General features: G+C 39.8%; 1 protein-coding gene across 3 annotated transcripts; it reads left to right on the forward strand.

Moving 5' to 3' along the window:
- Positions 1–912: 912 nt before the first annotated feature.
- FAM161A (FAM161 centrosomal protein A) lies at positions 913–10505 on the forward strand. 3 transcript variants are annotated; one of them, XM_082758176.1, is made up of 7 exons: positions 913–985; positions 1812–2059; positions 2514–3692; positions 4103–4270; positions 6224–6323; positions 7327–7475; positions 8114–10505. In XM_082758176.1, the coding sequence occupies exons 1-7, from the start codon at positions 914–916 to the stop codon at positions 8580–8582; spliced, it is 2385 nt and encodes a 794-aa protein (XP_082614302.1). In that variant the 5' UTR covers position 913; the 3' UTR covers positions 8583–10505. The 3 variants fall into 3 exon arrangements, with proteins under 3 accessions (XP_082614302.1, XP_082614303.1, XP_082614304.1); XM_082758177.1 differs by lacking the exon at positions 4103–4270; XM_082758178.1 differs by lacking the exons at positions 4103–4270; positions 6224–6323; positions 7327–7475.
- The last annotated feature ends 2518 nt before the right edge of the window (positions 10506–13023 follow it).

Consider the following 13023-nt stretch of genomic DNA (forward strand, 5'->3'; position numbering starts at 1 on the left):
AGTCAAATTACCAACTATACATTTTTATACTGATGCAAATAATGCTCTATGAAGGAATTCATAGAATAAACATTACCTTCTGTTAGTATCTAAAGGAAATAACTGCCCTTGTTGAGAAAGGCAGTACTGCAATACTTGTGCATTAGCACAGGAGCAAGCACAGTGCACGTAGGTGAGCCAGTTCAGTAGGGAGAGCTGTAACCTACCTCAGCTACCAGGAAAGCCCTGGATTCCCCAGGTTTCATGCAAGTAAGAGTTAGTTTGTGTCAAATACATTTCACAGTTTTGAATGTTTATAATTTTGAATATTTTAAAAATTATTTTACTCAGGCCTGAGCTGTGAGTTAACCCTTTAATTCTCATTATTGCTAGAACAGCCACGTTCCTCTTTGGTTAAAGAACTTACTTCCTGACTTACATTTCTTCCTCAAGAGCTGTAGCTTTTAAGTTTCCATTGCTCTTTTGACTGGCTACTGAAATACTTTGCTATGATTTAAAGCTAAGTATGACAATCAGAATATATATATATAAATCAGGATATATATATATAAAGGGACAATCAATGGGGACAGTAGCATTCTGTGCATGTTATTTATTGCCTGGTTAAAAGTACAAATCACACTTCATAACGGGGTTACTTACAGCAAACACGTCTCAAACTGACTTTGCCAGTGTGGGTGCCAGCTCTGGTGAGGGCTTGCCCATCGCTTCCAGCTTCCAATTGCGGACAAGACTCCAAGGCGCTGTGTCCGGCGGCGTCGTTTTTTCACGGGTGTCTTTACGCTGTGAAGGGCTGGGATTTCTGGCAGTAGCGAGGCAGAGGCGTGGGGCCCCGCCTGCGCTCGCTAATCCCGGCTCCCCCCGCAGCGAGGCGGGCCCTGAGCGAGCCGGGCCCGGCCCCAGCGCCGGAGCCATGGCAGCCGTGCCTGCGGCCCCCGGGCCCCGCTCCCCTCCCGGCGCCAGCAGCCGGGCCCCGGCCGCCCAGGTACCGCCGGCACGGGCCCGGGGAGCGGGGAAGGGCGGCCGGGGGGAGCTGCTGGCTGAGAGGGGTGGAGGAAGGGCAGTGCCGAAAGCCGGGGGAAGGGTTTGGGGCTTGGGGGATGGGGGATGATGCAAAGAAAAGGAAAAAATAAAAAAAAAAAGTGTGGAAGGGTGTTATGCTGTTTGTTGTGCTATTTTTAGGTGAAGGAACTGGTCCTGTAGCTTCTTTAAGCAGCGCTTAACGTAATGCAAAGGAAGCCTTTTTAATGCAGCCTAACCTGGGTTTAACAACTCTGGTTATTAAACTTGGGCAAGCTCTCCGAAGGGTTAGCCAACATGCAGCATGCTTACCTCCACACAAGGGCGGGCTGCCCAGCGCTGTTTGAACTGAAGGTTGTGCAGATCCCACTCACGGCACAGCACGTTACAGAAATGGCTAAAGCAGCGTTCATACAGCACCCAGTGACTTGACTTCAGAGTGCTGGAAGACACAGAAGGGTGGTTTGTGGTTTAAGGCTTTTTTTAGAGCTGTGTACTGAGCAAGGAAGGATTACACTTTTTTTTTTTTAACAAAATGGCCAAGCTTTTTTTCTTCTGATAAATCCTTGATCTCATTTCCTGATACAAACACATTGATTACAGAGACAGACTTCAGTAGCCTCAGGATATAAATTATTATACAATAAGATTATTCCATGTGACTCACGTGAAAATCCTTATCCAGGTATCTATGTGGTGTTAGTGCTTCATGCATTAGACAAATAAAGCAATGTTAAACACATTGTTGCTCTTTATCCTAAGAATCAGAAAAATTTACAAATCTCTTCTAGGATGCTCCTGACGTGGCTTCAAATACTGACAGAGAACAGACCCTCCCTCTACATGGACACAGTGACAACTGGATAGACTTTTCCAAAATGTGCACTTCCAATCAAGAATATTACTTGAAGCTAGAAGAGTTGAAGAATGCCCATGTGGAGACCATGGCAAAGTTAGAAAGTATGTATCGGAATAAACTCTATTTAAAAGGAGTACAGCCTGTGGCCAGGAAAGATGCTGCTTCTAATGGGTGTTGCAGGTAAGTTTTGGGGTACCTCTTACCTGAAGGTTCTCAAGTGCTTTGCAGACACCAGTAAATACAGCAGTTTTTTGCTGCAGCTGGAAAATGTTACTCTCCCCCTTTCCTATAAGCAGATAATTACAGAAAATTTAATTAAGTTAATTTTAATCATTAAAATGCTTATTTACCTTGAGATCTACAATGTGTACATAGCAGGGACTTGGCAATGTGTTTAGTAAAGCACAGTGCCTTTCCTTATGCTGACTTGTTTGTGATCTGAACTTCTTTAAAACTATGATCTGGTGTCAGTGTCCAATGTTCCCTTTTCTCTTTCCTCTCTCCTCTTCTCACCAGCACTGTTCATTTTTTCCTAATGATGATATTGAAAATGGAAGTCGCTGGCTTTGCATTAATATTGGACTGGACTCAAAACAGCTTTTTTTTTCTTTTTCTTTTTCTTCCCTTTTTTAAGGCCAACTTGGGAGAAGAGCTCATATCAGCCCCTAAATTTGCACAAATCCTTCTCCGACTCTGACTTAAGCGATTCCTTAGGCTCAGGTGTATCTGGTGGGTCTGACAAAGAATTAGCATTTGAAGAAAATGGTAGTGAAACTGGATCATCGTCATTTGCTAAGCAACGGATTGAAAAAATGTGGGATGGGTTCTCTGTGGAAGACTACATTGCCCGAACCAAACACGGCTTACCAAACTCGCCGGTCTTCAGAACGACGCGGAAGAAGCAGAAGGCATGGTCACCAAAAGTGACTGTGCCCAAGCCTTTCCAGATGACCATTCGAGAAGCTAGAAAAAAAGAACAGAATGTCAAATCAAAGTCCCAGATTGAAATGGAAAATAACTTATTGAAGAAGCAGCTGGAGGAAGAAGCAGAGTGTCAGAAAAAATTCCGAGCTAACCCAGTGCCCGCTGCAGTCTTCCTTCCGCTCTACCATGAAATCATACAAAGAAATGAAGAGCGCAGGAAGTCTGTGAAAGAGAGAAGCAAACTCAAGCTCTTGGCTTCTCAGAAGCCATTTAAATTCATTGAAAGAGAGAAGCAAAGGAATGAAATTAGGAAAATGCAATTAAGAGACCTTTCCACACCTGAAAAGAAACCAAAACCATTCAAAGCAAAACCAATTCCTAAATGTGTTTATAGTCCAGCTGTTAATGACAAGTTACAGGAGGAAGAGCTCTACAGAGAAATTAGGATTAGAATGAGAGCTGAGGAGTTGCTGCGTAATTCATCCCTACCCACCAGCAGGCTGGCTTTAAAGAACACCAATAAAAAGAAGAAACACAAGTGCATGGAACCAAAGGAGACAGAACATAAACCCAAGATCAAACCAGATGTTCCAGATTTTGAACGACTCCACCAGAAATTTCAGAAACGGCTCCTGCAAAAAAAACAGGTGAAACACCTTACAGTCTGTGAACCATTTGATCTTCGTACTCCACACATTCCTTCAAACAAGGGGAAGATTTTGAGGGACATTCAAGAGGATGAAGAAAGGTTGAAGGAAACGCGCTGGCCATACGCCTCTCCAAGACGTAAACCTCAAATGAGAGGTGCAAATTCACCTCTCTCGGGATTTGGAGAATCTAAATCACCAAAAATCACTCAATCCACACAACGAAGGCTACAAGCCATCAGGTGACCACTTCAGTGATGTTCTGCATTTTATAAATACTTAGAGTAGACTTCTTTTGTACTTCTACAGATGTCGTTAATTCTTCCGTACAGTGAATATGAGACTTAAATATATTAAGTTTTATACTATAATTAAGTCCTTACACTAAAATATTGCATACAGGACTTCATTAGTATTTGATTTTTCCAAAACCAGTAGTGCATATTTCTGAACGTGCCCACAGGAAAGGGACAAATGACTGCAGTTTCCCAAGTTACACCTGAATCCCTTACAGTGGCGTGTATCACGTGCCCTTTTACACCAACCCTGTTTTCACTCTTTTTTTTCCTTTGAATTTCCTTTACCAAAACTTCCTTTGAAGTCTTGCTCTTGCTTCCAAATGAATTCAGTCTTAGTTTATTTTTCCACCCAGGAATTCACTTGAGGAAAAGAGAAAGCTGGAAGAACAACAAAAAAGAAACAGGACAAAGCAGAAACAAAGAACAAAAAAACTGCAGAAAATTGTTACAGCTCGGGCTGAGGCCAATGACCCACATCAGAGCCTAGCTCAGATGTCTAAATCCAAATTAGAAACATTCAGGTATTTTGTTTCATTCCCCTGAATCCTGAACCTCTGAATTTACATTGTATGTTAAGCATACAATGTAAAAAATAGCAGAGTTTAAGTGTATGTAATTACTCATTTGATAAATTATACACTGTACCAGCAGCTAGTTAAAAACAAATGTGGCCAAATTTAGTATTGCAACTGGGAAGACTGCTGCCCATTCTAATATCTCAGTCTATACCTTCTACTTCATAGTGTTACAGACCAGTTAATGGGAGAGTCCAGTCTTTTCTAAATTGACGTACCGAGTAGCAATGAAAGTTAAGTTTAAAAAAAGGTAAGGAAAAGGTGTAGCGTAATTGAGAGTGCTGGGTTGATAGATGTTGATATGGCTGCACAATTCATTTCTTTGTCCTAATAGTTCCCCACTTCAGAAAGAAAAGCAAAATAGTAGTATGACTTGAGTTTAGCACTTGTATCAACAGCAAAGCAGGAAGCTGCCACGTAGTCCAAAGACAGATGAAGCCAAAGCACGGAGAAGAAACAGCAATGGTCTAGGAGAAGTGGGGCTTAGGTAGGGTCCTGGACAGCAGAGATGCATCAGTAGAGATGCAGAACAAAAGGGACAGTCCCTTCTAATTATTGTGTCAGTCAGAGTTCAAGCTTTCTGGACATGACCAGCAGGTACTGTTAATAACAGGAGCTTTATAAGGCAATCGTGCCTGGGCAGATGATCTGCTGACTCTGGGACAGAAGCAGAAAGCAACCTGAATTACAGCAGCAAGGTGGAGAATTAGGAAAGACAGTGGGTGTATTTACAGATTTGATTTAAGTTCATTCAACAGCAGACTTCACATTACAGTATTTAGCTTAATCAGATTTTAGGAGTAGAGTGAAAAAACTCACGCTTAATTCTTCTCTGCACATAAAATGATGCTATTACAAAGCAAGACTCCTTCCCTAGTGCTGATGCATTAAGGGTGGTACAAGTGCTTAACTTGATAATGCTTATTGCAACATGGGCTGGGTAATAAGGTACATTAATGTAAGTGCTCTTCTAACAGATAATTGGGTTTGTAGAAAGCCTTCTGAGAGAGCAAGCACGTAGAAACAATGAAGTTCACTCCCTTAAAATGGTAAATAACTTGCCTTAATGCACAGCCATATTCAGAGAGTGGTAGGGGAAGAGGAGGCGGGGAAGAGAGATGTCCCCGAGCTCTCATACCCGCCCTTCAGTGCCTGACTTGGTAACACTAGAGCTGGCCCAGTGCAGATGAACATCAAACCAGTAAGATTTAGGAACTGAGGTGCAGCACCACGTGAACACAGACATGTTATTTCCAGGGCCTGTGCAGCCCCCCTTCAGCTATGCTTAAGCTAATTAGTGAGTCCTGTGGTGCTTCATGCTACAGCCCCTGACATGTCCTCTGCTTCGTTTGCCAGCACTCCAGGTTGCAAAGAACTTGGGAGCTCAGGTACAACCCTGAGCTGGCTCCATGTGTTCCCACACTGCCTGACAAAATAATCCGTGTTAGAACTGAGGCAATGAACTAGATCTGCAAGAACTAGCTCCAAATTTTATGGGGCCACTGTTAAAGCCTTAAGGGATGTGAATCAACAGTGCATCATCAGGGTCTTTGTCACACACACGGGATTACAGCCCATGCTAGCTGGATTAGCAAGGACTTGCTATGACCTGAGCTATCATTTCAGCTGACGAAGCAACGGTTCTGTCATCCCACCACACTGAGACCTTGACAAAGCAGCTAGGAAAAAAGGGTACTATGATCCAGAACACAGCCACCCTTCTTGTGAGAAGAGGGGTTGGTAAAATAGCAAAAGATTCTTCCATCATAAAAAAACTTATCTTTTATATATTTTTAAGTAGGACAACATTAAGTTTGTCATAAGCAATTCAACTTCCGTCTGCTGTAGGAAATTACTTCTTCTATTATAGACAATAATCATTTGTTGTATTTCCCTTAGGAATTATGAGAAGCAGAGAATGCAAGAATATTTGCAAGAGTTACAAGAAATGGAAGAAAGAGTAAACCAAAGGCCATTGCTTTTGGAAAGAGTCACTCAGGTTGTCTTGCTTCTCCGTTCTTTTCAATGTCATCTTCAATTACTGTGTATAGCACTTGTAGTCAGTCAAGCATTTTTAGAAGGTATTTGAACACTATTTTTTAGGCCAGTATTTGTCCATTCTAATCTCCATTGCTCCACCTCTGTATAAATATTATTTTTCTGTAAGTGTTCACGGCAGGCTTGCACAGGGAGGAGAGGTGGCTGTTCTAAACATGTCATCTGATTCAATTATAACACAGCTGTAAATAAAACAAGAGCATACAGCAAAAACATGAGAGGTTTAAGTTGGGAAAAGTGCTAAGAGAACTCAAGCATTCTTCATGACTACTGTGAAGCTGAGATGCAGTATTTTAATTTCTCCATTTCCTTACAACCACGTGGTGGTAGTGTAGTCCCTGACTGTGTGACAAACACAGAGAGATACCAAGTTGTACCTCACCAGTTCCCTCGTCCCTTCTGTGTGTGCTCGTTGGTCTGGCACCACTGCAGGGGCAGGAACATTAATGCAGATTGGACAAGTCCTCCTCACTCAGGCGTTACCTGGAGGTCTAGAGTTCACCCCCTCCATTTCAGAGGCAGAGATACAGATCTAGGCCATTCATCAGAGAGCACTGTAAGAGGGTAAACCAATACCATCTTTTTGAGCAGCAGCTCCCCCAGAGGGAAGACAGAAGGAGAAGGGGGAAGGGAGAAGCCCTAGGAAAACTACTTCTGATTTTTCCTATCTGCACCTTCTTCCTCCTCCCTCAGTAACAGCATACAGAATATAGAGCTTTTCATTACCCAGTGGGTGCAGGGAGCAATCTGCATTTAAACTAGTAAAGGAAAAAGGAGGAAAACCTGGTATAAAATTTTCATGTGGTTTTGCCATTCTCCCCTGCAGTTAATAATTCAACTTGCCAGATGCAAATAAGGAAACTGAGTATTAATAAACAAAAGTATCTGAAGACAGGCCATTTAATGCATTTAGATAATACTTAACCATTGTGTTTTTCCTACAGAAAAATGCCAGAATAGCTGCAGAAAAGCATTATTCTAATACACTGAGAGCTCTGGGGGTATGTCCAGAGTTTGTTTCAAAGAAAGGACAAACAACTAAATTGCTAGGATGCTCCAATACTGAAGATTTTGGTCTTGATGTCAAAGAAAGGTAGAGATTACTGAAGGCTTTTTCTTTTTTTTTTTTGCCACTACTTATCTAGAAATTAGAAAGTCATTTTCAGTGTTGAGAAAATTATTTGCAGTATCTCCCAGGTAAATATTTTACTGGATGTAGTTAGTAATACTAATGGTAGCATTACTGTACATTTTACTGTTTTTCCTGAATTAAATATCATTTCGTAAATCCAAGGAGAGCACTGGTTATGCTACACACAAGGCATTTCAAAGAAAAATGAAGAATAAGAAACATTTTTGGTTGGTTCCTTTTACCAAAAATTCTGGCAGGTTGCTGAGAAGTCATTTCATACTGCATTACTTTTACTGTTTTTTTAAAGTAAGCCTTATAAAAATACTTCTCAATATGCATTCAATATTATGACATAATATCTAATTAGATATGGAAAAAATGAAAAATAAATGGAAAAATTAATATATATGTAAGCAATACTGTTACTTTCTAGCATAAAAGCAGACTCTCGTATCCCCCCTTCCCTTTTCCTTCACCGATTACGCCCCAGCCAAGTCTACCAGGATTTGTCCTAGATTACCTGAAGGGCGTAATCCTTTAAAAGCTACTTTAAAACACATTACCTGAAAATAAAAATAACATACAAATTGTCTTTTCAGAGCCAACAAGGATAAAGTGAAAGAAAGGGAATCCTTCCTTTCAGCAGAAGCAGTTGACATCAGCCCTCAGGCTGAGCAGTCCTGCGAGGAGGAGGAAGAGAGGAGAGAAGGTGTCAGAGCTTCCACAAAAGACAGTAAATCCAGTGAGGCAGAGGACGAGGAGGAGACCAGAGCCAGCCCTCACGTTCAGCAGCCTTGCCACACAGGGGAGGCCAGCCCCAGCTCTGACCAACACTGTGAAGAGGAGGATGGGGAAGCAAAGGCAGGCCTTCCACGTGACCATTCCCTGGAGGAGGAGGAAGATGAGGAGGAGAATCGGTCAAGACCTAGCTCTCAGTCCGACCGGTCCCCTGAGCCGCAAGAGGGTCAGTCCGACCCTGAAGCTGATGAGGGTGCCTTTGGGTATGAGGATGAGGAATACGAAAGTGATGATTCGGAAGAGAAAGCCAGTGATGGTGAAGCTGACTGAAGGGCAGGCAGACAGGACAGGCTGGTGCTCAGGAACCTATTTCATTGCTGGCGGTGAAATAGACACTAAAGAAAAATTTGTCTTTTTGCTACTGATATGAAATTTTGTGAATTTAAAGCTCTTAGCTTTGCAGTCTTTTTAGCACAGAAACCTTGTTGATTTTCCAGTGAGAAAGATCAAGTTATTCCTTTCCACCAAGAAAATTACTTTCATATTCATCTTCTTTATTTTAGACCTCTGTGACATTAGTGCAGTTTGGTTCATAAAATTAACACCAAACAGTGGTTAAAAATAATGTCTTGCATGCTGTGTTGTTAACTACTGAGGTCTTAGCACGTTCAGCTTTTCTGTGTACTGGCAAAGCCAGCTGAGATTTTGGAGCAGTAATTTGCTATTATCAATGCCTCCCAGGCTCAAACATCGCAGTCCTTTTGGGCTCTGTTCCTGCAATATCTTCTAGGATGGCAATGAACTGGCAAGGGTTTGTTGTGCAAGACCTCTCATTGTTTTCAGCAGAGCAGCTGTAAGGAAGACAACTGCAGTTAGACAAAATGGCCAAATTCATCTGTGCAGTTCCTCCCTCCTGCTCCCAGGGAGCTTGTTCTCTCCCCACTTAAGTAAGCCGAATTGGCTCAGTGATGGGTCAGAGGAGTGCCAGGGCCAGAAAAGAAGTGACTCCTTTTGGAGGAAACAAGCTGTTAGATCAACTTCAGTGTTTTGTTCAGCTAATATACAAAGAGCGTCGCAGTTGCTGAAGGCTGTTCCTATAGAGAAGAAAAAAAGATGCACCAAAATACACTGAGAGGAGTCATTTAAACTCTTACAGAGCTTTTTAACATTTGTAGACAAGTGAGGTAGAAGAAAAGTCAGTAGAATATCTTGAGAAAAAAAAAACACATTATGCTACCAGATCTTGTATTACTACCTAACCAGGATAGAAAATTGTGTTCTTTCCCCTCCGTTTTGTTTTAAAGAGCTCTTCCTGTGATCATGTAAAATAGTTCATTACCATAATAACAAATGCCGACATTAAGTTTCTTTATTGAGAGAGTAAGCATACTTTAAAAAGAGAACCTTACATCTCACCAACTGTAGTTGCATGGAAGTCTGCTAAGGAAGTGCTTTAGTACCTTTCTTCACACACTTGTTACTCAGGACTTCAGCTACTACACAACACAACATGCAAGTTGGCGTTTTTTTAGTTTAGTTTAGTTTTGTTTTTTGTTTGTTTGTTTTTCCCCTCTATTTATATCGCTAGTGGCTTCTCCTACTGTTACTAGCTTTCCTGCTAACCTGTCAAATGCAGTGTTAGGAAAGAAAGTAGAAGAAAACATTTATGTAACAAACCACAAATAAGGATTTCAAACAAGCTTTCTCTGCTTAGTAGAGAACAGTATACTATGACTTTGCACAAGCACTCAAAACACGTTCATTGAATAGTAAATATATTTCTTAAAACTAACGAGTTTGCAAAAGCATCTGTAATGACTAGGGATATGGGTTTGGCTTTTTTTGTTTGTTTTAGGTTGGGGAAGGGGAGTGTTGTTTGTTTTCCTCAGGTTTCCTTCCAAACTGCATGTAAAAGCACTAACTAAATCTATTATTTCTTCCTCCATACTTTGAGAAACTGTGTCCTAGTGTTTGGATTTTTATCTTTTCTCTTTTTTTTTTTAATTTATTTTGAAGTGTGGCCTAACTAATATGAATTCTAAACTTATTTGTTTTATTTAAATAAAACTTCCATTGCATATTTATCTTATATTAAAATATTAATCATTGTTTCACAATTAAAATATTAGTTTACAATGAAGTTATACGTGTCAACGCCACAATATAAACTCAAGGTTGGTTAGCTTGCGGTAGTTATTATACAATAATTCTGAAAAGTTGTACAATATGTTATTGAATTTATAGCCACATATTACTGATATGCATCTCTTTTGGAAACAACTTTTTGTTTGTTTTGAAAGAAAGCAGACAAGCTTCAGAGTGTTTTCTCATATAGAGATTATTTGAAGAATTTTCAAATCAGTTTATAAAATCTTAACACATTAACAAATTATACATTTATGTTCTTCTGGAACACTCAAGTGAGTGTTCCAGAAGAACATAAATGTATAATTGTTGAGCCAGGAAGACAGAGCATAAGAAATGTCACTGAAAACCTCATTTGAACTAGGAGGTAGCAAAAACAATCTTCAGAAGAACAGATTTAATGAACACATGGATAACTGTGATATAACAAGGAAGAGTTAAGCACAGCTTTTGGAGGTTATGCCTCAACTTTTCTGGCATGTCCAAAAGAGCCAAGCAGAACCACATGGACTAAGGAAATCCAGTTGATATGGTTTAACTAATTGACAATGTGCCATTAAAAGATCCCAAGTAAGCCAGCCTTACTGTACAAGAAGAAAGGTCCTCATGAATTAGTAATCACTTGAGCCATCAGGGAAGAAAAGGTCAATTTTAACAGTGTAAATGCACTTATCAGCGGACATTCAATGAGATTCAAATTGTTCAACATACTCAGACGTGATCTGTAGTGCTGAGGCCACAGAGTATTCAATGCTATGATTAAATTCACCTGACTGCAAAGAACATGCCGAGTGATCTTATGAAGTGGAATGACAGAAGAGTAGATATCATTCATTTTTAGCAATTGCAAATAAATGCATGTGAGGGTAAAAAAAATATTCCTAGATTATACGATACCATATACTGGAAAAAATAAATTCCAGCATGAATACTGTGAGCAGTCCTAGCCCTCCCATCTTAAAAGGGATTGATTTATTTGTTATAGGACTGGAAGAATTCAACAAGAATGATCAAAGAAAAGATGGGGTTTTCATTTGACAATAACATACATAGGATTCTTTAATTTGGAAAAAGAATATTAAACTCTGAGACATTAGGGCAACCACTTTGAGAAGCACAGATGTTGAAAAGGAAAGCAATGTGAAATCTAAATAAAAAAAAAACATTCAGTAGTAGCATTACAAGCAAGAAAAAAATACTGCATGGATAAATAATACTCTAAGAAAATATATGGGGATAAGTACTCCAATAAGGATTTAAAAAGGAATGAAATAGCAATGAAAAGTCACATGAAAGAACAAAATGTGGAGAGACTGGTCAGGATGAATTAAATCTCATGAAGCAAGTACAGCAACAAAAGTTTCAGATATATGACTAAACAATAAAAAGAGGTGTGGATACCATACTGTCATGAGATGAACAGTAGGCAGGCCTAAAAACTAAGTCTTCCCTCCCCAGCACAGTCAGGTGGATGATTTAAAATGTAGATGAGACAAGAAAAAGCTAAAAGGATAATGATGTTTAAATGAAGATGTCTATATTTAATGAAAAAAAATACAGTAACCTCAGCACAAAAATTCAAATCCAGATGAGAGGTTTTGGTAAATTACCAAAATGTAGTATAGTACAATAGAAAAGCAGAATAAAATATGTACTGCTTTCTGTCAGAACTCAAATCTATTTAATGCAATTAACATGGAGAAAAATAATTCATTTGAATCACTAAGGATGATATAATAGAAACATTTTAAGGTAAGAAGCTCATTAAAGGACAGATTATGAGTTATGCTTTCAGAGAAACTATCAGGAGAGAGATGAACAGAAGTTTCTCACAGATTATTGAATATTCTGACTTTAGTATTTTAATTAATGTCCAAAACACAGAAGTAGAAACATATTCAAAAATTTGCAAAGAAAATGAGGAAGGTGTATTTAAAAAGGATTAAAAATATCACATGGGAAGAAGAGGATAACTTTGTAGACTGTACTCTTAAATAAGTATTTCAAAGTGCAGGAATAACTTCTGTAACAGGAATTTGTCACCTAAAGCTATAAGGAGAAAGACCCAGATGACTTTTGGGCAACGGGTAATTGACCACAAATTCTTATCATAAAAAGGAAATCTAAAAATCTAAGGATGTGTCAGGCAAAATATTTCCAACAGGGTTGGAAGAACAGTACAAGCAAGTCTGCGAAGACATCCCTTCTGGGTTTCAAAGTAATTCTCACAATGCTGAATACAAGGTGGAGCCTTTTTTGGTAATTCCATACTAAGCTTCCCCCCCTTGCATCTGCTCACATCTGCCACAGGAAGCACAACACCCAGCTGGAATCCAACAAGGGTATGGGAGCAAGAAAAGATGCCACTGTAGACTATTAGACAACACTTTGTGCTTTCAACAGACAACAGCCCCTCTTTTCAGGACGGTGTTTGTCTTTCAGTTTCTGACTTCCAAATCTCCCCTGCATTTCTCTAGCTTTCTTTGTATATATGGTATCACTTCCTCTAGAAACCATCTTCTGGAATTCATGATTACCAAAACATCAAGCAGGAGGTTACGTTCTCTTTTCCTTTAAGGAAAAATGATTGCATCATTACCTTCCTGAATTAAATATTGGAATTACA

This window comes from Aythya marila, assembly GCF_965140915.1.
Source record: "Aythya marila genome assembly, chromosome: 3".
Taxonomy (NCBI): domain Eukaryota; kingdom Metazoa; phylum Chordata; class Aves; order Anseriformes; family Anatidae; genus Aythya; species Aythya marila.

Excerpts from the sequence above, each read along its gene's own strand:
- FAM161A (XM_082758176.1), top strand. The coding sequence starts at position 914 with ATGGCAGCCGTGCCTGCGGCCCCCGGGCCCCGCTCCCCTCCCGGCGCC. Across the intron at positions 2,060-2,513 it reads GCTTCTAATGGGTGTTGCAG|GCCAACTTGGGAGAAGAGCT; the intron begins GTAAGTTTTGGG and ends CCCTTTTTTAAG. Across the intron at positions 4,271-6,223 it reads TCCAAATTAGAAACATTCAG|GAATTATGAGAAGCAGAGAA; the intron begins GTATTTTGTTTC and ends TATTTCCCTTAG.